The sequence below is a fragment of the Somniosus microcephalus genome, chromosome 18, assembly GCF_052327205.1.
Source record: "Somniosus microcephalus isolate GS21.2 chromosome 18, FLI_Smic_1.0, whole genome shotgun sequence".
Lineage (NCBI taxonomy): Eukaryota > Metazoa > Chordata > Chondrichthyes > Squaliformes > Somniosidae > Somniosus > Somniosus microcephalus.
The window spans coordinates 41257527-41283330 of NC_141004.1; the positions used below are offsets into that span (position 1 = coordinate 41257527).

At 39.9% G+C, this 25804-nt stretch overlaps 1 protein-coding gene across 1 annotated transcript; it reads right to left on the bottom strand.

Annotated features, from left to right (window-relative positions):
- Positions 1-408: 408 nt before the first annotated feature.
- LOC147105237 (suppressor of cytokine signaling 2-like) lies at positions 409-25804 on the bottom strand. Its single transcript, XM_086011392.1, has 3 exons — positions 24750-25804; positions 24024-24235; positions 409-12556 (listed from the first exon to the last, which is right to left on the bottom strand). Exons 2-3 carry the CDS (start codon positions 24151-24153, stop codon positions 12084-12086), a joined length of 603 nt encoding a protein of 200 aa, XP_085867518.1. The 5' UTR covers positions 24154-24235; positions 24750-25804; the 3' UTR covers positions 409-12083.

Genomic DNA, 25804 nt, shown 5'->3' on the forward strand with positions numbered 1-25804 from the left:
TGCTGAGCTGACATGTTCCGTGAGCAGAGGGTAACCTGTGGGGGCGCATGTACAGTTGAAATGTAGGCTTAAAATAACACTTAATTGGATGTTAACAATCCATTTAATGATGTCAATTGTTTCTCCCACCACTTAGTGTCGGGTCGTTTCAGCGCTGGCAGACCCGACACCTGGGAGACTTGCGTGGAGGTGGGTTGACAGCAGGTTCCCTACCCGGTCAATCTTTTCTATTTTGACAGCGGACCCGCCTCCGCACCCGCCCTCTGAGCGCCGGCAAAGTTCAGCCCTTGGCGCCAACATCAGAGAATATACTGTACAGAGCCTGCAGTTGCAGGAATGTAACAAACAGTACTGTCAATTAAATATAACACAGTGTGTACAGACCAACCAAGCTTCATTTTCAGAAGGTCAATTGACAAGGGAGAGGCTTCTTTTAATACAGAATTACAAATAAGATCAATTAACATTAGCACAATAATTGTGTTTTTCCATACACTTTTAGTACATATTTATGTGTTTTCTCTCCATCTGAAAAGCAAGAGGTTAAAACTGTCCAGTGTTTGGTGATAAATCCTGATGTTAATACTGGACTGAAGTATGATAACATTCAAAAAGATGTAAAATTCAACAGAGCACTGTGAAAGTTGTTTTTTATGATTACATCTTCTCCATGGAGATTTATAAAGTGCTGCCTGCCGTACTTGCTCATTGGTTTAGAGCTTTTTTTGACTTTTTTTCATTACACTTCCCCAGTAACACGAATGTGTCAGCCAAAGGCCTGAACCCAGAATATGTCCAACATTTTACTTCCTTATTACTTCCATACTGACAATACATAAATGGATCATTAACTGGAGATGGTCTTTCCCCAATACACACACTTTGTGGTACAGAAATAAAAAGTTCAGCTTTCCCTACAGTCCGATAAGATCTGTTTGGCCAGACCAGCTGACTCCCCTCAGTTAATCAACAGCTTCAATCAACATGTGGCTTTACCAATTCCTGATACAACTAAGATTTGATATAAAATAAAAGTCAGAGATATCAAATACTCTGCCGGTCACTGAGAAATAATTTCAAATTTATCAACGGAATCCATATTTCAGGAATAATATAAAAATATAGAAAATAAAGAGCTACATATATTCTTATATATCTTGTTGTAAACAGAATCCTTTATATTTTAACTTGTGCTTTTATCAGGCATGCTGCTAATAAAGTGGCAGCCCAGTGAAAACACGTGCGTACAGACACTTTACCCAGACTTATATTTCATAGGAATGGCTATACTAATACTGACCTGAAAGTAGGAATAAAATGTGAGAGTTGAAGATGTACATTCTGAGCTGCTTGGAATTTAAAGGGGCATCATATTCACAATAAAGTATTTGGTAAGCCCTTATCAATTGTTTATTTTTAAAAATATGCGACACAATGATATAAATTATGTTGAGATGCATTACTAGGTCACTAATGTCAGATATCAATGTAACAATAATGACACACTATTCATTCCCTTTAGAACAATAGTTTGCCAAACACTTGTATGCTGACAGTGCCTCTTTAAATGTATCTGCAGCCATTCCCATAACAAGCCATTTAAACCACAGAGTTCTGTGGTGAATTTTAAAGATACCATTCAAAATATTTTCAAATGTAGAGTTCAGATATATTATCTTGTCAGAAGAATATTATTAATGATTGAATAGCCATCATTATATTTTTAATGACCAACAACTACATAGCTATAAGCTGAATAAGAGCAAGGCTGGCAGTGCCAGGAAAGAGCTGTGCCTTAATAACCAACGAAGATTTTAGCACCAACAGGTTGATTTTATATTAACACAAAAGATTGTTTTCTGTATATGCACCATTTTCATAACTTGGCCACTTCCCAGCAGTTGATAAATCAGCTGCTTAAATCATCGCACTGTGTTAGTACGATGCATTGAAGTGTCCAAACTCCTCATGAGAGAGCAGATCCGTTCAGATGAACAAAACCTCCGATAACTGGAGGCCATCAGTCAAAAGATTTGTATGGGACAAATTCAACTCAGAAAATTCCACAGTTCACATTACTGGAAGTCTGTAACATGGAAGCAAGGTGCACTGTGAACAATTGCATTATTCAGCTCATTGTTAATTTGATGATATTTGTACCAGTTCATTTTTACAATATTCAGGAATAACAAAATAGTGTTCATCAATCTAAGTAATTACACAGAGTATTTCACATAAATACACAATTGAAACTAAAATGAGGAACTATAGGCATCTCAGTCATTAAGTCCTAGACTGTTACTTTTGTGTATACGGAAGGTTTTATAACAAAAACATGCCACTCTTCATCTTATTTTTTACATTTTCTAAATATAAAAAGCAGCTTCTGGTGTAATGAGCTCACTGACTGCAAGCTCAACACACAGTTTGTAACTGACAGATGTATGACATCAAAGGTGGAAAATTACAGTCTCACAGATCACAGTCGTGTGCATTCTGACAAAGAACGTGCAAAATGCAAGGGACTTCTCTTACATAGCACACAGGTGGATTCAAAGTCCCTGCACACGGAGTATATCAAACAATCAAATAGTATGGAGATCTTTTTCCCATTTGAGAATCATTCCCATTCAAAGAGTGGAAAAATCACATGCATACAGAAACTGCCACCCATGGAAATATCAAAATGGGTCAGTTATTACACAGAACATTTCTTAAGCAGTTTCCTCTCACTAATGCACTCAGGAATAATAACTGGTAGAATACGTTCTGCCTAGCTGATCACGGTCAGATTTGGACATGTAGTGCCACAGGGCATGCTTCTCTCAAATGCAATGCTTCTGAATACTTTTTATTTTAGGTGGGATCAGGTGGTTCAGTGAAAAACTGAGTAGGAAAAAAACCCACAAAGTTTAACATGAGTCATTTTTAAGAATTTACACTTTTCATCATTAGTGCAGAATAGTGGAACAAAATCAATTTTTGGACAAGTTTTTGACATGCACTAGGCTTTGGGAAATGTGTGATTTGACTATTAGTATCTCATATCATTTGTCATAGTCTTTCTGTGCCCTTAAAAATCAAGACCAAATTCAAGAGTCTTCGTCACAGCAGCTTCTATCTGCAGCCATTGTGATATCACCAAATAGAATAAGAGAGGAAGGCCTAGAAATTGGGTTCTGGTCTTGCCAGGGCTGTAGCGCCAGAAAGTTTGCGCCAGCGGTAATGCGGCAGCGCCCGACGAAAATTCGGGTGCGCCGGGCCCAGACGGCGGCGGGCGCTAAAACCCTCCTTTAGCGCCTCAAAACGGGCGTGAACTTGGGTTTCCCGGCGCTAATCCCCCGCTGCGGCACCCGATGCGGTGCGGCAGGCGGGGGAACTGCAGGCCTCCTCCTCCTGTTAAGGAGGAGCTGCCTGCAGCCGACAACTGTCCGGTGGATTGACCCGACATCTGAGCCCGGCATCTCGGGGAAGTGCTGGGCTCGCATGAGACACTGATCAGGGCCGCGGGGGGGGAATGCAGGAGTCCGGGAAGGGAGGTGCGGGCAGGCGGCCGCCGGGAACGCGGCCGGCCGCCGCTCCACCTTTATGCGCCGGCGCACACTGGGGGAAGACTCTGTTGCCAGAGTCTTAGTTGCGCCTGCCACGGGCGAGGCGGGCGCAACTGAATTTCGGCTTGGGGCCGGGTTACCACGGCAACCGGGACGCTGCGCACACCGATGACGTCATCGGTGCCGGCGCAGCGCTACCGGTCTACCGCCGCGGAAGGGCCCCAGGCAATTTAGAAACCGGCGCCAATTGCAGCGCTACGCCCTCTAGCGCCGCAAAATCGGCACTAAGGGCACTGAATTTCGAGGCCGAAATCTTTGCTTTTTCCTAGGTTGTCCAAAGTAACCTCACACTTGGTGACTGTAGGTTATTTAAACTATCACATGATAAAAACATCCAGACACAGGAACCACAATTGCCAGTGGGTTATTGCAGTAATGTGGCTGCATATCAGTCAACAGTAGCATCAGCTGTTTGGGTGGAACAGATTCAGAGGTGCAAGATAACGATCATAAAAAGAAAACAAAAATAGGGAACAGTTTCAATGCGCTATATTCCCTCTAGTTAAGACACCCACATTTGTATTGGATTTTTAAAAAATGTCTTAGCTGTTAGGAGAAATTCGTTTCAAAGTGGTATCCCTGAGGAGTTTCAGCTGGTATCTTAACTATAGAATAATTGGCAGCTCCCAAACAGAATGCTGGAAAAGGATGCCAGTGCCAGTCAGTGGTAGGTGGGCAATCACTGACTGAACCCATGGTTGAAAGTGAGCACATCTCAGGGCCGTCACCTGTCCTGAAATGGCAAGCCCCCTCAGAGGTACAGCACCGACATAATTAAAAAATGTTCCTAACATTTTAGGTGATTTTTTTTTTTAATATAAAGTACAGGCATAGGTTGAAAATATAAGGGGAGTGGTAAAGTCCTTCCCAATGCAGCTCATTTCCCCTTAACAGTCTATCTTATTCATAATTACAGAATAAATCTTAATGTTGTTACTTGTCCTATAAGTTAACTGAAAAGCTGGCTATCAACTCAGCAATACTGAAATTATTGCTTTTGGTTCCTATTCTATACACCTTGCTTTTCTTCCTAAGCATCATCCTCCAATTAGAAAGCCGTTAGTTAGAGCCTCGGACTTCTATGATTTGTACTACCTGAGGAAGGACGTTCTTGTCATGGAAGGAGTGCAGCGAAGATTCACCAGGCTGATACCTGGGATGGCAGGAATGACGTATGAGGAGAGATTGTGTCGATTGGGCTTATACTCACTGGAGTTTAGAAGATTGAGAGGGGATCTCATCGAAACCTATAAAATTCTGTCAGGCCTGGACAGACTAGATGCAGGAAGGATGTTTCTGATGGCCGGGGAGTCCAGAACCAGGGGTCATAGTCTAAGAATAAGGGGTAAGCCATTTAGGACTGAAATGAGGAGGAATTTCTTCACCCAGAGAGTGGTGAACCTGTGGAATTCTCTGCCACAGAGGGCGGTGGAGGCCAGTTCATTAAATATATTCAAGAAAGAGTTGGATATATTTCTTAAGGCTAAAGGGATCAAGGGATATGGGGAGAAGGCAGGGACAGGGTACTGAATTTGGATGATCAGCCATGATCTCATTGAATGGCGGAGCAGGCTCGAAGGGCCGAATGGCCTACTCCTGCTCCTATCTTCTATGTTTCTATGAAGGTGCATTGAGTAATACCAACTTGTCCACCTCCATTTTCCCTATCCAAGCTGGAATATGTTACTATTATATGTCACTTGCTCCCTGCAGTAACAGTTCAGACACAAACGGAAAACAAGCAGGACCACTCAGAAAATAATGAGGCCTGAATAGGATGTGCTTACTGGGCACATTTCACAGCCTTCAGATTTTCAAAGTCAAAGATTTCAACTGTAAATGTTACTGATGGGACTGAGAAAAATGGAAACATTTGGTACTATAGTCAATATGCATGATCCCCAACTATTAGGTAAGATATTTTGTGACACTAAATCTACAGGGGTGACATATGTATGTTAAATACTTCCTATAACAAGGCACCACAACTCCTTCCCCCAACCCTCTTTGCTCACTTAATATCCATTGAGTTTTTTCACTCAGGTATTTGATCAGATTGTGTACGGGCATGCCACGCCAGCACATAACATCATAACTGGTAGTCATGATCCCACGGTACACAAGTGAGTCCTGGGCCCTAAATGACTTGGCTCCTCATTGTTTTACTCCTTTCTTATGGGGAAGCATCTATCTCTTGGTCAGCATTAATCGGTCTTCGCAGTCTGCACTGCCACAAACTCCGAGTTATCACCGACTTCTTTTAATGGATATTATCTTCAACAAGTAAGTTATTATAGGTTTCTACTTTTTCGACAGCACTGATTGATTTTATAACATTGTGTGAAATTATGTTCTGGGTAGTTTTGAATCAGATTTCTCAGGAACCTAATGATGTTCAAGTTTCTAGCAGAAGTCACTCTCCGTGTTTTTAAGTTGCACAAGGACCACGGACAGCAGCATTTCATTTTTTACATATCACTTGTCACGTTTTAGTGCTCAATTTTGCCACTTCCCCAAGATGATCCCTAGCACCATGAAATCCATGATAAATTCAGACAGTCTTGTTCAACATCTGTCTATTTAAATGTAAAAAAGTAATTTTAGCAAATAAATTATGAATTATTTTAGAAATCATATCTGCATTAATTAACTTAAAAATATTGAGTTTCACATTTTCAAAGCCAAATATATCTCAAATTCTATTTTCTCACATTTTTTGATTATTGTCTGCCGAGAGAATATTGTTATCAATTTTGTTTTGCTCCATGTTCAAAAACATTAGTTTCCATTGAAACCACAGCACAATTTCCAACATACACAATGATCTAATCTGGGTGGGACCTGTTGCTGCATTGAATGCTCACTGCTCCCAGTGTACTTAGCCACGCATTTAAATTCCACAAAGTGGTGGAGGCCCTGATCTGCCTTATGTCTAACAAAGTTCTATTTAGCCTACAACCCACTTTCAGAAATATAATCTGGGTCCACTATAGATGAACAGCAGGATTAGTATACGCAAAGTTTCATGGTAATTCAGATTGGAGATTTCCCCCTACAATTTGGAGAGGACAATGTTAGAAAGATCACAACACTGTCTTTGTAACTGTCAAAAAGAGGTGATTTTCTAAGGAAAATTGGGTATCATGTTACAAAATAAATCCATATTCCGATATTGCCGATCCTCTGGTCCACTAATTTATCTGTCACTTTAAAAAAAACACTTTGAACTTGTCAAATATTAAGAGTCATAGTGAGAAGTATTTATTGGAGGAAAAGGGGCAAACTACGTTCAAAGTGCATATAGGTTTTGAACATATTCAACATATGCAGCAATGGCTAGTAAACATAGTGTCAGTCATGTCTGGAGAAAAGTTTCTAAAAGAACCTTTGCTTAGCTAGTTTGACCTTCATTATCTAGAATATCAAAGACTTTTGCTTGTGAAGTTTTGTAGCTCCCTGTTCTCAGTCTGCAAGAAAGGCTTGCTCGTTTTAAAACTTGCCTCATTTTCTGAACACATTATTCACAGAAAATACAGAGCAGCTGCTAATGTTTAAGAATTATTACTTACAATACACTTAATGGTTAAACAAAGGATTTTAGTTGGCCAAGAACTGTGTTGAACCTCAGGATAAACATACAGCTTTTTATTATTTCCAAAAGTCTGCAATTGAAGACAAGTGCATACCTCTCTGGAAAAAAATAAATAAGGAAATTCTAATAGTTGAAAAGTCGATAATAACTAGGTTTCTGGTCTATGGGGAATAAAACAAGATTCACAACCAATACTACCTTTCTAATAGCACGTAATTAGTATTGCTTATTTTGGCCCTTTGCTCTGGACATAAAAATCAATGTAATGTAATGCATTCACATGGAGGGTAAAAGGCCAAGTAGCTCACGAACAGTACGTACTGCTCAGAAAAATAAAACTATAATAGCCGTGGGTCATGTTGGGAAAGAAAATTAAAAGGCCTCAGGTGTCTGGCAACAATTTCATTGGAACTGTTGGAATGTTTTTGAGTAAATATTGGAATTATACTTCAGAAAACCTCTATCACAGCAACACCAAGAATGCAGAAATTTAAATTTCAGACCTTCCAAGTTAATATCAGATCAGAGTTAGCTTTGAACACCAGGAATTATAACATAATATAATATAGCCATGTATAAGGGAGAGACATAATGGAGAACTTCCAACATGTAGCAACTATGAGTCAACGTCATCAAATGTGCTGTCTAATAATTTTCTCCACCCGATCAATTATAGTACTGTATGAACTATGGCCTTTACATTCTTGATTCAGTGCCAAAATCCACTATAAAAGCACGCCCTTCTCATTTTACATTCTGCAATTAGACCATTAGTGGCACACAAGGGATTAGTTATAATTTCAAATAGCCAGATATTGTTTTCAATATTTTAAAACACACACCTTTATCTTTCCAAAAAGGAGTGCGCTTGTTTTAGGATGCAATTGAATATCATTTTGCTGAGTACCTTAAAATAGCTTGAAATGGTCCTAGAAATGGGCCCTGGGTTGATTTCTTCAGTAAAATTCAGATATTTGGCTTGAGTGTTTAAAACCTAGTCAAACACTATTGGAACTAGTTCAGCATTGTGAAAGGGGATTCATGAAAGAAATGATTTAAGGCAATTGAAAATGTTATTACATTTCAGTTGCCAAATGGACAATTATTTTTCTTCAAATTTCCTGTTTAAAAATGCTTAAATACTAAATATGTCCTACCACAAAGCACTTGTTTAACTTTTAAGATAGTTAAGATAATATTAAAACTGCTCTGATTTTCTGAAATGTGTTAGGTTTGGCCACAATCGGCTTTCTGGGCACAAATTGCGCTCAAAATAGCACTAGTTTTCAAGTTATTTTCTTGCTCAAGTTTCCGCTCAAACTCACTTGCATATCGCCAAATGTAAAATCTGCCATGAACTAGCACAAGTGGGCAGCCTTTTGGAACAATTTTTTTTTTTTGCATTAAAAAGTATTCCTTGATGTATTTAAGAGTGGTAACCTGGTTCAGTTTTATTAATAAAGCTGAAAATGGGTTTATCACAAAAAATAAGCATTTTTAACAACCACCTGTGAGTAACCCATTTTTAAATGACTGAAAACGACTTTAAAAAACTATACAGAACCATTTACTAGTTGCATTGGGGCACAGTAGTCAGTTTCTTAGTAAATTAAAACAATATTTAAAAGCTTTAATTAGTGACCCTGCGGCTAAAAAAAAAAGCTTAATTTTAAGAGCCTCCTCGAAGGCCCGCAAACGAGCGCAATTAGCGGAAACTCGCAATGGTGATTATTTCAATCTGGAGGTGTGGCCAGTTTTGTGGGCGGGGCCAGATTCCAGCGCGACATTTTTTAAACTAGCGCAAAAGGTCGTGGAGACTCGATTTGTGCTGGATGTAATTTGCGCTTGAAATTCTTCGATCGTTTGCGCTAGTTTTGCCGATTTTGGGTGAATTACACTGAAAAAAACCAACGCAACTTAACGGAAAGTCCAGGCCCATGTAGTTGTTATAAATTGAGGTGTCAGGAGGGAAAATTAAATATATGATTTGTGGATTTTTTTTATTAAACAGTGCTGTAATATAATGGAGATGAGGAGAATTTTTTTTATGCAGCGAGTTGTTCTGATCTGGAATGCACTGCCTGAACGGGTGGTGGAAGCAGATTCAATAGTAACTTTCAAAATGGAATTGTAAAAGGAAACAATTGCAGAGCTATGGTGAAAGAGCCTCCTTCTGTGCTGTATGATTCTGTGATTCTACGTTATTGTGATTACAGCTTTGCTGTGTTTTTTTTTGCTAAGAGAGGTGTAGGCCAGAATTTTGCCGGTGCTCAGAGTGTGGGTTTGGAGGCAAGACCACTGTCAAAATCGCAAAGATTGACAGCAGGTAGGAAACGATTTGTGCATGGACCTGACACCTAGCGGCGAGAAGAGGATTATAGCCATTTAACTGCCTGTTAACAGGTACTTGATAGTTGTTAACAGGCTCTTTTTCCATTTTGCCGCTTCTGCCTCAGGGTTCCCGACGTCTGGACACCACGCCAGGTAAGTGTGGCGTGTTGTGAGTCTGCTGTAATGTTTCTGCATTGATGACAGCTGCAGAAGTGGTGTGAAGGATACAATGGTGCACTGGTGAGTTTCAGAGGTAAGAAAATGTTGGAAAATTCATTTTTAATGCATTTAGACTTTTCTGTAGGTAACAAGTTTTGAATTGGATGTCTAGTCCCAACTCATTGGGAGAACCTCTCTCATCAGTGACAGATTGCTTTTGTAACCTCACCTGCAGCTGCCATCTGTTCTAGCCTAAGGAGCGAGTCACTGGAGAGCCTGGGTTCAAGAGCTCACCTTTGTACAGTGATTGTCAGTGTTTGCAGCACCTCAATGCTGTCAAACACGGAGAAATGAGCTATCAAAAAAAAATTATGCATGGTCCCTTTAAGAAAACCAGCAGATGACGCGTCATCAAATGACATCATCTGACCGTCTTTCTCTCACTTGGTCGGCAAGCTTGCAGGGCAGGCTTAACAAGGTCAATCGACGTAAAATCACGTCCTTGGGCCGGATGCAGTTGGGGGGCGTGACTGGAACTTGGAAACCAGCTGACCTGCTCCCAAGCCGCATCCATTTACAAAATCGCGGCCGTAGTCATACTCCTAGCTACACATCACTCTCTGGTCAGGCAAAGTGAAGCTCTACGTATGCAAACTGCCTCACTTACCAACATCAAAATGTTAGTACTCATAACATGACATTTGCCTCTTTGACAACACTAAAGGTGAACGTTTTAAAATGTTGCCTTTGTATGAGTCACAGTCATACTGCAGTGAGTATGAAGCCAAAGTAGTGTTAGAAATAACTGCCAGTTAAATAATCTCACACCACTTCCATTAAACTGAATCTAGGCGGAATATGGCAGTATACAAGCAATTTTCATATCAAATTGATATAAAAATGTGCGGTGTAACTGGGCCAAACAATGTATGCAGTAGATAAAATTAGAAGTCTAAACAGAATCAAGAATGCAGGTAAAGAGGACATTCTTTCAAAGTGAACCCACAGCTTGCTAAGTCAGTGTTTAAAGATAATCTCTTGCATTGAATCAGTATCTAGGATAAGCTGATGCCCAGCGTAGTAAATATCCCTCTGCAAAATCCATCAGAGGTAGGTATAACAGATTTTTGTTGCAGAATGGAAGATTAAGTTTTGAACAAGTCAGTGATGGATGGGACTACAGTTCTAGAAGTACATCATGGCTATTTATAGCACACAAAGACAGAACAAGCTTTACAGGCTGAGTGACCTTTTCTTGTTCCATGGACTCGTAGGTCTCAGCAAGCCAATTAGGCAGCTGCTTTCCTGATATACAGATACCAATACATTACTGACACCATTCCAATGATGCAATGCAATGTTTTAGTATTATCGAGAGAGATTTGTTTACAGAAAAAGTTTTTGTGCTTAATTCTTTTGGTTCTTTGCTTAAAGGTCTTCCTTAATTTTCAAAACACGTTACACATCATATTCTAAAACATTAAGAATGATCTCTGTATAGATTGCTTGGCCCGTTGTGTAGCTCTCTTTTAGCTGTCTGGCTCGCCATGTAACCTTTTGTCTAATGTTTATACTTATGTGGGGAGTGCTGCTGGTACAAGGTATCTACAGTTCACAATATGACAGGAAGTGAGACCAAATGCTGATTCGCCAACCGCACCCACCCCAAAGTGGGCCATTTTCTGCAATTTCACAGGGAGAGGTCCAGTTTGCTGCACAACAGTGAATCACACTACCAACCTGTGGCAAGGAGAAAGCCAAAGAGTTTGCCCATATTGGGGTTTATGGGAGTCACTATGGGAAGCACCAGGAGACAGTGTTCTAAATCAGTCTTAATTGCAAGCTAAGCAATTCCTTTTATTTCCAGTAGCACGTTTTGGCAGTAGGGCTGAAAGTTTGGGCACACCAATATTTACCTCTTAAACTCGGTCTCTCCTGCACTTTCCTGGCATGACAGGCTTTCATCTTCTAACTCCTCTCATCCTCTCAAGTGAGAAACACAAGAAATACCAGATGCCAAACTATTCCCCACATAATGCACATCAAGAATGCAAGGTGTATGTAATGTATAATGTACCATGACAAGCCACAACTGTGAAAAGAAATGTAAAACAAAAATAAAAAGTTACCATTAAAACGTTGTGAAAACTAAACCAATAGCTTTTACTAAGAAACTGTAAAATTTGTTTGTACATTAAATTAATCCAAATATAAAAATGGTGGATAGTTTGAATTCATGATCTACAGGGTGCATCCTAATAGAGCACCATTCTGCCTCAGTTCTGAACATGAAACAGTTGAACATTTCCTCAGTATAACAAGTCCCTCCACCACTTATTATAGTCATTTACTCTCCCACACATTTTAGGGATGGTTATCTGTTGACTGACTTACAAACGGAAAGGGTATTCTAATAAATATTCCTTTAATCTAGTGGGTAACGGAAGTTCTTGGATTGTCTTGGTATTTTTATTGATTATAATCCTACATAGATGTTGCAATGAAGGTGTTGCAATGTACAGAGGTTTGGTCAGTTTCAGGTGAATGACTGTGTCTTTCGTCACGGGTGTAATTGACTGGTCATGTGCAGTTTGGGCACTTTTAGATAACAAGACATAATGCTGGACAAGATCAACCACGTCTTCAAAATTCTTGAGCTTTGGTTTTGCCAAAACCACTGAATCGAAGCCAAACTTTCCCTCATTGTACTCAATGCGAAGGTGTGCAGGTCCTGAGCTTGTTTTGACTGAAAGAGTTAGAAGATATTCTGGGTTAGAGCTGTCCCGGACGAGAAATGTGCCTTCAGTGGTTTGATTCAGAATTTGTCGTGCTTCAATTGATGTGAGTGCTCCCCAATACCAGCCTGAATAGAGAAAGAACAATGAGGGGATAGAATAAGTCACATCTTTTATTTTATTACATTGCATCTGAAGCTGGAGAACTAAGCAAAGCAGGAATCATTTGTTCATTTAGCAACATTTAATTTTCTCTTCTAATTACATTTTTATCAATACCAAATGCAGTATAAGGAACAAGCACAAAAAACTATTCTAAAAATCATAAAGATGTAGGTCAAGCTCCTCTCAGAAACTGAATTTATACAGTCACATTTTCCTGTTTTCTCCTCATACCCTTTATATTCTTTAAATTATTCAGTACCTTTCTGAATGCTGTAATTGATTTAGCATCAATTGTCATCTACAGCAAAGCATTATACATTTCAATAAGTCTTTGCATAAGAAAGTTTCTTCTAATCTCCCATTTCTGTATCTAGTACTTACCTTGAGGTCATGTTTCTTGTCTTCAATTTATCTAACAATGGAGATGGCCTATCTGTATTTACCTTGTCGATTTCTGATATCATTTTAAACACCTCCATCAACCACCCCCTCCCAATCCTCCAGTTCGAGAAAATTCAGCTCTAACCTTTTCAGACCCCTTATCCCGGATCATTCTGGTAAACATGCTTTTCGCTTTCTCCAGGGATATTGCATCTTTCCTATAGTGAGGAGCCCCAAACTGCACACAGCATTCCAGATCTGGCCTATGGCTTTGCAGAGTCATCATTCTTTGCTCTTTTTTTAATCCCTCTTGATATAAACCCCCAAATCCCATTTGCCTTCTTCAGACTTTTTCTTTAACCTATCTGCCCCACTATTAAAGATTTATGTATCTGTACATCTAGATTCTGCTGCTCCTCTAGTGCACTGAAAACTTACCATTTAAGGTGCACTTGCATTCTTTATTCATATTCTCAAAATCATAGAATCGTAGAATGGTTACAACACAGGAGGCCATTCGGCCTGTCGAGCCTGTGCCGGAATCACATGCATTACATTTGTTCTGTATTAAACTTTATCTTCTACCTACTGCTCATTGTCTTGACCTTAAGTTCTCCTGTAATCTCCTGCATTCTCCCTGGCAGTTCAAATTTTTATACTATATATAAAACACTAAAATGGTCGCAATGCGAACCTTTTGGGCATCCCACTAACCAGCACCTGCCAGTCTGAGAACAACCACATCTGGAAAAGATGATTTATGAATAGAAAGAGGATCAAATTGATTATAATCAGATTAAATATTTGCAATTAAGTATTGTTCACCATGTAGAACTTACATAATAAAAAGAAAAAGTGTTTCTATTATGTGATAAAAAATTAAATCTACATGAGGAATTAAAAATTCATAGTGGCGTGGTAAGCCCAGACTGCTAAAATATGAATTGATTTACTCCATGTTAAAAGTTTGTGGCTATATTTTTCCTCGGTGTGGAGAATCTTACTGCAACAGCCAACATCTGTCTCAGTAATCATCTGGTAAAAATGGCTGAAAATGGGCTGACGCAGACTATTACTGCTTTTAGAAGTACAACAGCCAAGAAAAGCAGTCATGCATGGCTTGGGCTACAGACATGTTTAGTAGGCAACAATATAAGTGAAGAGTGCGCGAAGAGGCTACCAATTAAAATTAAAATTAATTTAACAGGTTTTCTTTCCCGGCTTTCATTAGATTTCCATTGATTTAGTGCTGGAAAATTCCTGGAAAGCTTTATGTGAAAACAGATGCTGCACTGCAATTTACTGAAATAGTACAAAGAACTTCAAACATAAAAAATAACACCCATAACTATTGTTTCCACAGGTGTATAAATAGCACTCAGGCAAGTAACTGAAACATCCATATACTTTATTCTTTATAAAGTTAGATTCAGTCATCGTTTCAATAGCATGCTTTTAGAAGGGAGCAAAAACTGTGAACTTTGTGTTCTTATTAAAACATGATTACGGATGACCTCTTGTATCTTGTTACAAAAATATAAATCTGTGTTTCCGAAACTTATAGGGACAGACTCCCAAAATAAAAAGAACCAGGTACATAATCATAATTAAGTTCCTAGACAGAAAACCATATATAAATCACCAACCTGAAGCATTGGCCTGCATTTGGAAAGGAAAAGAGACTGAACAGAGTGTAACTGTTTATACTTAGGCTATCTGCCAATTTGTGGGTGGAAGTGGGGAGGGGGGAGGGGAAGGGGACGAGGAGGTCGGCCGTTAGGAAAATACTTCCGAGAGGAAGGATGGCAATCCTGCAAGCCTTTGAGAATATATCCAGTTATATCATTAAGGTGGCTGGGAACATCAAGAGTATTTGCATTAATGTTAAAAACAACAGCTCTACCTTCACAGGAGATATTACCCAGAAACCCAACTCATCACAGAAGAGCCCAGTATCTCCACAACCCACACTCAGAAAAGCTATGCAAAGTTAAAAACACAGGACAATTACAACACAACAGGAACTGCATCATGCTAAAACTTCTATGTTTAGCTGAACAACAACCCCATTCACACATTACTGCAGCTGCATGAAGCTCTCCACAGCTATTTATATAAATAAAATAAAACAAAACCATCCATTGATTGAAGTCCTGCAAAAGTATCTTTATTGTAAACTATAAAGTAATCTCTATGCAATCTATTCAGAAGACAGGAAATTGTGCAACCTCAGAGACAGTTATTTCTATTTCATATTTGTTCTTTTTTAAAGATAGGCTGGGCAACACATGTAACGAGAGCAATTGCACTTTTATTGACTAGATGCACTTTAGGTGACGGACACTTTTAAATGGACAGCATTCGAAAGCAAGTCCAGCTTCACCTTCCAGTCCAATGCCCAGAGCAGCTATGGCCTTGCCAAGCACTGAATGGCCCGTCTCCATTGACAGGAGCAGGCACTTCTGGCTCAGGTATAACCAGATATGGTAAAGCATGTGCTTTTTTGCCCCCAAAACACTTCAACTCCAACTTCGTAAGACCAATTGGTGTAAACATTCACATTCGCCACGCTAGACATCCCAGTGACCAATTCAATGCCTAATTAGAGGTAGCATTTGTACAATGACCCATATCCACAAGGAGCAAGGCTAAGATTGCCCAAACCAGTTTCAAATATTAAAATGAACTGTCTTTGAAAGGCAACGTAAATCACACCAAAATAACAAGAGACAACGAAGAGACAAATTACAGTACATTTTACACCAAATATAGTGACATAGAATGATCTCAGTTATTTAATTACTATTTAGTATGTCTCCAGTTATATAATTGAGTTTTTTTTATAATATAAAGAATCAGGGATATCACAATAGGCTCTTTCTGGTGTGTAACTGGATTTATTGTGTACTAGAAAAATAGACAGTTTCAGGATGTGATGTAATTTCTGTTGTATTACTGGCTTCATATATTTTAAGCATCAAATTAAATTTTATGCTTTGTATCGTTTCTCCCTTGCCGTCCCATTTTTTCCTCTTCGCCCAAAGATTGATTCAGTCTGTGAAACAGTTGCAGAGAGATTGGCCACCCTCTGGTACCTCACCCACATGGCCATTCTTTACATACTTTACAGCCTCAACTGCAAGACTTCAAAGGCTATTCAGCTATAGAGGGTGTTGGAGTGCACTTTCTATCAGGAGTAACTGAACACTGGTTGGGACAGGGAACACTGGCTGATTTTCTCCTCCCTAACCAAATGGCATCGAGACCAAATGTAGCACCTGATGTAAGGAAACTACTAGGCACTTGGTCTAAGCGTTAACCAAAGCTTTAATTAACTGTTTTACAACATGGAGGTCTAGTTGTGTCCTTCACTAGTTCCTGTTAAGAATGTCCTGCGCAAGCTGGGCCTGTGCCCGAGTATTTATACTCTCCCTGGACAGCACCACCCGTAGGCCGCTCAGTATTATTTCATAAGTCTTTCTTTCATGAATGACCGATTCATGTCAGCAGCTTAACTGCTACCCCAGCGGAAACATAGAAACATAGAAACATAGAGATAGGAACAGGAGTAGGCCATTCGGCCCTTCGAGCCTGCTCCGCCATTCAATGAGATCATGGCTGATCTTCGTCTGAGATCATAGCTGATCTTACCAGTTCAGTACCCCGTCCCCGCCTTTTCTCCGTAACCCTTAATCCCCTTAGCCTTCAGAAATATATCCAATTCTCTCTTGAAAATATTTATTGAATTAGCCTTCGCAGCCCTCTGTGGCAGGGAATTCCACAGGCTCACCACTCTTTGAGTGAAGAAATTCTTCCTCATCTCTGTTTTAAATGATTTGCCCGCTATTTTTAGACTGTGGCCCCTGGTTCTGTGCTCCCCGGCCATTGGAAACATTCTCTCTGAATTCAGCCTGTCCAGGCCTGCCATAATTTTATATGTTTCGATGAGATCCCCTCTCAATCTTCTAAACTCCAGTGAGTACAAGCCCAAACGATTTAATCTCTCTTCGTAGGTCATTCCCGCCATTCCAGGTATCAGCCTGGTGAATCGCCGTTGCACTCTTTCCATGGCAAGAACATCCTTCCGCAGATGGGGCGACCAAAACTGTACACAATACTCCAGATGCGGTCTCACCAGCACCTTGTACAGCTGTAGTAAGGTATCCCTATTCCTATACTCGAACCCCCTTGATATGAAGGCCAACATACCATTTGCCTTCTTAATCGCCTGTTGCACCTGCATGCTCTCCTTCAGTGACTGGTGCACAAGAACACCCAGGTCCCTCTGCACTTCCCCATCTCCCAATCTATTGCCGTTTAGATAATAATCTACCCTCCTGTTTTTACCCCCAAAGTGGATAACCTCGCATTTATCCACATTATAGTGCATCTGCCACGTATCCGCCCATTCCCCCAACCTGTCCAAATCGCACTGTAGCCTCCTGACATCCTCATCAGAGCCCACCCCTCCTCCTAGTTTAGTGTCATCAGCGAATTTGGAAATATTGCATCCAATTCCCTGATCCAGATCATTTATATATATTGTGAACAGCTGGGGTCCCAGGACAGATCCTTGCGGCACCCCGCTGGTCACTGCCTGCCACTCCGAAAACGAGCCGTTTATTCCAACTCTCTGTTTTCTATCCGCCAGCCAGTTCTCTATCCACGTTAATACTTTGCCCCCAATCCCATGAGCCTTAATTTTGCATGATAATCTTTTGTGTGGAACCTTATCGAAGGCTTTCTGGAAGTCAAGGTACACCACATCCACTGGCTCTCCCCCATCTATTTTACCAGTTACTTCCTCAAAAAATTCCAGCAGATTAGTCAAACACGATTTACCCTTTGTAAATCCATGTTGACTCTGTCCGATCCTTTCCCCATTTGTCAAGTGCTCCGCTATTTTATCCTTAATAATGGACTCTAGCATTCTGCCCACAACCGATGTAAGGCTTACTGGTCTATAATTCCCTGCTTTCTCTCTACCCCCCTTTTTAAATATTGGGGTAACATTAGCTACCCTCCAATCCACGGGTACTGTTCCCGAGTCAATGGAGTTCCGGAAGATGATCCTTAGAGCATCTGCTATCTCCAGGGCCACCTCCTTAAGTACCCTAGGATGTAGTTTATCAGGCCCCGGGGATTTGTCGGCCTTCAGTCCCCTCAACTTACCCAGCACCATATCCCTAGAGATACTAATTTCTGTCAGCTCCTCCCTCTCATTAGTCCCTATGTTTGCCGATATTCCTGGGAGGTTATTTGTGTCCTCCTTTGTGAATACAGAACCAAAGTATGAGTTTAATTGGTCTGCCATTTCCTTATTCTCCATTATATATTCTCCCGAATCGGACTGCAAGGGACCGACTTGGGATTTTACCAGTCTTTTCCTCCTGATATACCGATAAAAGCTTTTGCAGTCTGTCTTTATGTTTGCTGCAAGTTTACTTTCGTATTCTATTTTCCCCTTCCTGATTAATCCCTTTGTCCTCTTTTGCTGTATCTTGTACTGCCCCCAATCTTCCGGTCTGGTGCTTTTTTTTGCCAGTTGATATGCCCTTTTTTTTGATTTTATGCTGTCCCTAATTTCCCTCGTTATCCACGGTTGAGTCACCTTTTTAGGTTTATTTTTGTGCCAAACCGGTATAAACATGTTCTGGAATTCTTCCATTCTATCTTTGAATGCTTGCCATTGCCTATCCACTGTCAATCCCCCCAGAAACACCACCCAATCAATCTTACCCAATTCCCGTCTCATACCCTCGTACAAACCTGGAACCTTCCTGGCCTGTATCACTCGGTTCTAAGCCAAGTAGTGCATCTGACAATTAAACCATCACAGGGGCTTAATTTGTGTTTAAAATTTTCCAGAGTTAACATTTTTATCTTGATATCTTGCACGTCTAGGACCAGGTAAGCAAGAGTGCATTGCAATCAACGATAAAGACTGTTGAGCTATGTATTTATTGGTCTATTGTGATACTAAATGACACCTGCTGTCTTTGAGCATTATGCAGAACACTGATATTCCTTTGTTGCTCACAACAGCCTCTTGCAATTTATTATAAATTACTTCCAATAAAATATGGAGAACCTTAGCTTTTATAGTCACTCAAAATCAAGTTGCAAAACAGAAACATGTTTTTGTCTGATTTTTTTTGGGGTGGAATATTTTTGTTTGCATGGAGATTGTTAATTATATCATGGATAGGCGGGCGGTGGGGGGTGGGGTTGGGAGACTGGCTGATAGGAAAGTCCCACATACACAGCTACAATTACGTGACTGCAAAATTATCCAGGATAAAATAACTATTTTTGGCAATTGTAATCCAACTCTCAGCAATATTTAAACAAGCCCAGCACTTCCAAAAAAGACAGATAAGCCAATCTCTAGAATGTATTATTGTAGATTGTAGAATGCCTTGAGAAATGGTGATTGATCACGATTAGCATGAACTGATTATCCACAGAACAATCAAATCCCAGTAAGGAACACACAAAACAATCAGTTTTGTTTTATTTGCACTCTGTACCCATACTTCCCATTATTTTTTTTAATCCTAATTTTCTGTGTTTTTAAAAAAATACATTTTTAGCTTTCTTTCTAAAAATGCTTTTAAGGTTCACTATTTTATCTCTCCTCTGCACAATCAAGTCCCAGTCTACTCAACTGCTCACCTCAGCTAAACCCAACCATATCTTCCCTCTCTCAAACATAAATAAAAGAGGAAAGTGTGAGACAGCCAAAGAATAAGAAATTTAGAGAAAGAGTTAAAAATACTTGAAGACAGACAGAAAAAAAAAGATACTACTGGTGGTGGCAAGCCAGCCAGTAAAGACTTATTGAATACACCCAAACTAAGCATTGTTGCTCAGTCAGTTAAAAAAATACATTAAACAGGAACTTTGTATAAGGGGGAGCTTGCATACGCATCACAGGTTTTTGGCTCTGGATCACTGATTACTTTCCCAGTAACTTTCTTGCCACTGTAAAAAAAATTGCATTATTATTTCATTCCTTTGCTGTAACTGAGCTGCTGTGAACTGTGGACTGCTTTTCCTAGAAGCAGCCTGGATTTGATGAAAAGGGAAGGTGCTCCTTAATCAGGAATTAAAGTACATTACAAACAGACCAGGGATCTTTAGCACTGGAAAGTTATATCAGAGTTTGATTAATTGAAGCAGTGAGGGCCATCTAAGAATTTCACACACCACTAGGGTTCTTTTTGAAAGCAAGGGGACAAAATCTGATTTCCCCCCCCCTCTACTATTAAATGTTTGCCATTTGCATGCCCATTTCAGTCTAAGTACCCTTTAACGACATGATAAGTATTAATTACGACCAGTAAACCTCTCTGTCACTGAAAATTAACTATTACAAGTATCATTACTTCAGGTTTTAATTGTTGTTGGAGATTTTAAAAATATAAATTTAAAAAATGTTTTTAACTTTTCCTTTCTGGCTCTTTTTCTCTCTCGCTCTCTCTTAATCCAATCTTTCTTTCCCTCCATTTATTTCTCTTTCTGTACCTGATCACTCTAACTTACACTTCCTTCTCAGTCCTTGCACTGTTAATTTCACAATCCTTCAATCTGATTGGTTAAGGATATACACAGTTGCTTGCCCTGTTCACTCAGGTCCCAGTTGCCCAGTTTCCCTCGCTGTGACATTATCAGCAACTTGCCATGCCAAAAAGTTAGATACCTAAACGTGCAAGGCTAAGTATAACAACCGGCAGATGCCGTGAGATTCACACCTACAGCAAATTATGGCCCAATGTTTCTGCAGATTCATACTGAATTTACCCCCCTTCAAGCACAGAACGTGCCCTCTGGTTCTACTGTTCTGGACAAGGTGAAATAGCTCATCATGGTCTACATTATCTAAGAAATCAGACAACACCAGGTTATAGTCCAACAGCTTTATTTGAAATCACAAGCTTTCGGAGCGCTGCTCCTTCGTCAGGTGAAGTGGAGAGATGCATAAAAACACAGCTTATATAGTCAGAGAATAATGTCAGATGTTTACATTATCTAATCCATTTAGAATCCAAAAAACAGCAATCATATCACCTCTCAACCTTCACTATTCCAACAAGAACATGCCCAATTTACATAATCGCTGCTCATAATCCAATCCATCCATCCCCTCAATTATTCTGGCTGCTCTCTTCTGTATCCTTTCAATAACTGCAAGATCCTTTTTGTACTGTGCTGACCAAATCTGTAAACCAGTATTCTAAGTGTAGTCGCACCAATGATTTATAAAATAGCAGGATTACCTCACTATTTCGGCTCAATATTGACTTGTTAATACATCCCAACATCTGATTTGCTTTTCTCACTGTCACTGAGCATTGTTGCAATAGCTTCAACTTATTGTCTATCAGGACCTCCAGCTATCTTTCATTTTCCATGCACATTATTTTCTTTCCATTTAGGTAATCGTCCCTTCTTGGGTTTTATGTCGCTTTTTCAAGCACTTTACATTTCTCTACCTGGAATTTCATCTGCCACCTGTTTGTCCAATTTTCAAGTATATACAAATCCTCCTGTAACTTAAACTTCTTTAAGTTTCCTTCTACTTGAGGATGAGGAACTTACAGGGTTACGGACAAAAAGCGGGGGGTGGGACTAAGCATGACTGCTCTTTCAAAGAGCCAACACAGGCATGACGGGCCGAATGACCGCCTTCTGTGTTGTAAGTTTCAATGATTCATTAGCTTTGTATCATATGCACATACAGCCATTGTGCTTAAGACTCCCGGCTCCAGATCATTTATGAAGATATTAAACAAAAGATGTCACAAAAAGACCCCCATGGGACCACACTAGTAATATTATCCCAGGCTGATGACAATCCCTGTACCATCATCATTTTGGTTCTATTGGTCAACCAATTACGTATCAATTTTAAAATATTCCCACTAATTCCCACTTTATTCTCAGTACCAGCCTTTCCAGAGGAACTGTATCAAAGGCCTTACTGAAATCCAAGTACACCACATCCACTGTCTTACCCCAATCAAGCTCATTTGTCACCACAAAGAAAACCAGCAAGTTAGATTGACAAGACCTCCTCTCCATTATCCCATATTGTCTATGTTGTATTTCTATCTATATGCTCCATGATCTTACCTTTTATAAGAGGTTGCATAACTTTACCCTGGTCTGTAGTTTCCTGGGTCACTTTTGCTACCCTTTTAAACAAAAAATAGGAGTAACATCTGCCTTGCTCCAGTCCCTAGGCACTTCTCCAGTATTCAGAGATTTCTGGAAGATTTGTGCCAGAGTTCCTGCAATTTCCTCCTTATTTAGCACTTCTGCAGCCTATGCAGCATCAGTTGTCATGCCCTCACCCAATCCCACTTTCATGCTCCACTCCATCCCTTGTTTTACTTTTTCTCTTACTCTAACTAAAAAATGTTTTGTTATCCTTCACTTCTCTTGCCATATTCAATTCAAAATTTTTCTTTGCCATTTGAATGCCCTTTTACACTCCAGGCATGTCTTTTGGTATTGAATCTGTCTGGATGAACAATCAATATGGACATCATTATGTGGAGTTACTGAACCTAATAGTGTGAAGGAATTGGTTTAAATTCAGTCAAGATTTACATTTGTGTGTCTACAGAGAGAGAGAACCAAAATTAATCACAGAATACTTCTGTGAGTAGACCTATACAATTGTAGTTTATTTTCATTTACACAGAAATGAAAGAGTTACGGTGTGCGATAGAGTTGTTGACGCAGTGTCAGAGTGTTAGAATGAGCTGCACTAAAACATAAACTTGTCAAAAAGTAAACATTTTCCCTTTATTCCCCATTTGCAAATCACGTTTTGCTTTTGTAGCCAAGTTTTTTTTTTATATAACTTCCCATCATTAAAGGAAGTTCGACAATATTTATGTTGAGCTGGGTTTTACTGGAAAATAAAATAAAACACTCAAAATTTATGAAGAGTATTTTACTCAGAATAATACTTTGTTTTCTTTGCTTCCAATAGTTCTGTTTATACAGTTGCTTATATGAATACTTTACACTTGGTGTTTTATGTCTCCACTCAGGACATGTGTATTATCCTGTTTAATAATTCTCTACTGCACCATTTATTTCAATAAAGAGTTTAAATGTTGTTTTATTTTCTGCCATTTCACATGATGTTATAACATGTCTCACACTACAACCCTGCTCTTGCAGTTTTCTTTTTGATAATGTTGGGGCAAGTAAAAATGCATCCAAACTAAATAGTGAGCGTTTAAAAATATGTATTATCTTTGCATATTCTTAAATAATGGCATGCACAGCTCTTCCTTACTGACTGAAGTCTGATTTTTTTACAGTTCAAAATCAATTGTAGCATTGTGTAATTTACAAAGTTAATGTTAATTTCAGAAAGAACAAATGAAAAACCCTTTCTAAATATTCCCCATTCAAAATCAATTACAGCATTGTGTAATTTACAAAGTTAATGTTAATTTCAACAAGAACAAATGAAAATGAACCATTTCTAAATATTTCCCGTTCTCTCACTATTATAATAGAAAGGCACATGAATTAGTGTAATATATATTTGAAAACTTATCTTCCACATTTCTATACATGAAAGATGCTAAAACTCCTGTCTACATTGACAGTTTCAAAATACCAAACATTCAACTTGCTGACAATACTCCAAAAAGTTACAAGAATTTTAACCGAAAATTTCAGTATCCTCCAAAAAAATATTTATTGTTAGAATTAACCGGCTTTGCTATAGATCAGGTTTCTCACGTAGGTGTGAGATAGCAATTGTACCATTAACCACAACGTTGTGGCAAGATATATCTGGGATAAAATAAGTAGCATTTAAAAAGAAATTTTGGACATACCGGGTGTTAAATCAAATCCTTAATTTTATAAGGAAAAAAATCAACAGTGGGCACCCCGCTATAGTGGAACAAAGGGGCTATTTCACTCCAGTACATTTTTTAAAAGAGCCCCATTCACAAACCGACCCGCACATCTGCATACAGGCATTATTTAAAATCCATATGTTCACGCAGACTGTACCTGTGAGCTCCAAATGACTCATGGCGCAGGAGATACGGAACAAGTCAGAACGTCCTTCCCGGAGGTCGAGCGGGTCCTGAAGCGAGTTGCTGGAGCACAGCGGGCTTACTGCTTTCTCCTGACAGATCATAGAGGTGATGAATTCAAATAAGCGCTGATCCCACTTCAATCAAAGCATCGGCCAGGAAGAGCTTGTCTATATCGCCCTAGATCTGGACAAGGAGCAAGATGGTTAATAGTGAAACTGGCACAAACTCTTCACACATTTAAGTTCTACTACAATGCGGCTACTCCAAAATAAATCTTCAGGTGCGAACCCCAACATCTTCGCCCGTATATATGGCTCTAAACGAATTCAAATTTTCTCCAGCACCTTTTTCGCAATTCAGGCTCATTTTCCAAGCACGATCACGACAGCGGACGCGCCTACTACAGTAGTAACCTTAATTTATGCAGGCAAGACCGAGAAATGCTTTCGAGTAAAAATCAATCGCTCCGATATAAAGATTCGCAATTGTACAAAGACATGAACCATTACGATCCAGTTTCTGTGCTGGCTGGTCAGTCAAAAAAATGAATATTGCCACCAACATTCGTTATCGTTAATTAATAAATCATTTACATGAACTAATTGCTCGCCTTCCCCCACCCCCCACGGGCGGGTTACTGAATACCGAACGAATATGCTCCCCATGCACCACGGTTCTATATGATTAACACACACACCTTTGGGAAAACGGAGCGGTTCTCTTTGTCAGCCGGTTCAGTGGCTTGCGAACATCGTGTTGAGCCTGGGAAGCGGCTCTGTCACCTCGTGTAACTCCACTAATAACAGCCAGTCACTCATTGAATAGATTCGGCCTAATTCAACCCTCTCTCGATCCCGACAGACGAAGTCGAGGCACACGGGCGTATGTATACAGATATATATGTAAAAAAAAAACGAAAATGGAAAACCTTTTGTTCGTTTGTGATTCTTGGAATTAGTTAACCCTTTGAACAAAAGGACTCCTTCATTCCCGACTGGCCCAATGAATCCTCCGCTTCCAGTGATGCGCGGCACACTCTGAACTTCACACACAGCCCGTTTGGGGTTCGACTTTTTCCCCTCAATTATTCCATTTACATTCGCCAATGATCAGCGAGGGGAAGGTAAGATTTCCGAGGCGTACCTTCCAAGTCGTGGCGAACGGGTCGTGGATTTTTTTTAAAAACGAAAACAAAAAGAGAGGAATTTAAAGCGAAAGAAGATCAGGGGGCGATAGCAGGCAGAACGCCCCGACACAGGGACTGGGAGCGGACCGAGACTCCACTCTAATGCTCAAATTCAACCTCAGGTTCCCCCTTACACAATCATCACCGAATGCGTTAACATCGGAGACACGCCTACGAAGCTCCAACGCCTCCTGTTTCCCGTTTAACTCTCCCCACCCCCCAACACACACACACACAAATGCAAGCAACTTGGACTTGGGGTGTATTGAGAGAATGGTTGACAAACAACGAATTGTTGGAGGAAGCATCATTGATATAAATGCAAAGGCTGGGCTGGACCGATCTCTGCGTGCAGTGAGGGATGCTACTACGGTAAATGGCTTTCTTTTTTTTTGCTTTTGCAGCGAGTTACTGATGCAAGCATTTGCAAGCCGCCTCTATTTTGTTGTTCAGCAGGGGAGACTCGCTCGCCGACTCTAAAGGTCTGCTGAGTTTTTGGCCGCGGTTTGCAGGCAGAGGCGCACGCGCTGCTTTCCAGGAACTTTCCAAGAATCCGCGTCACCTGC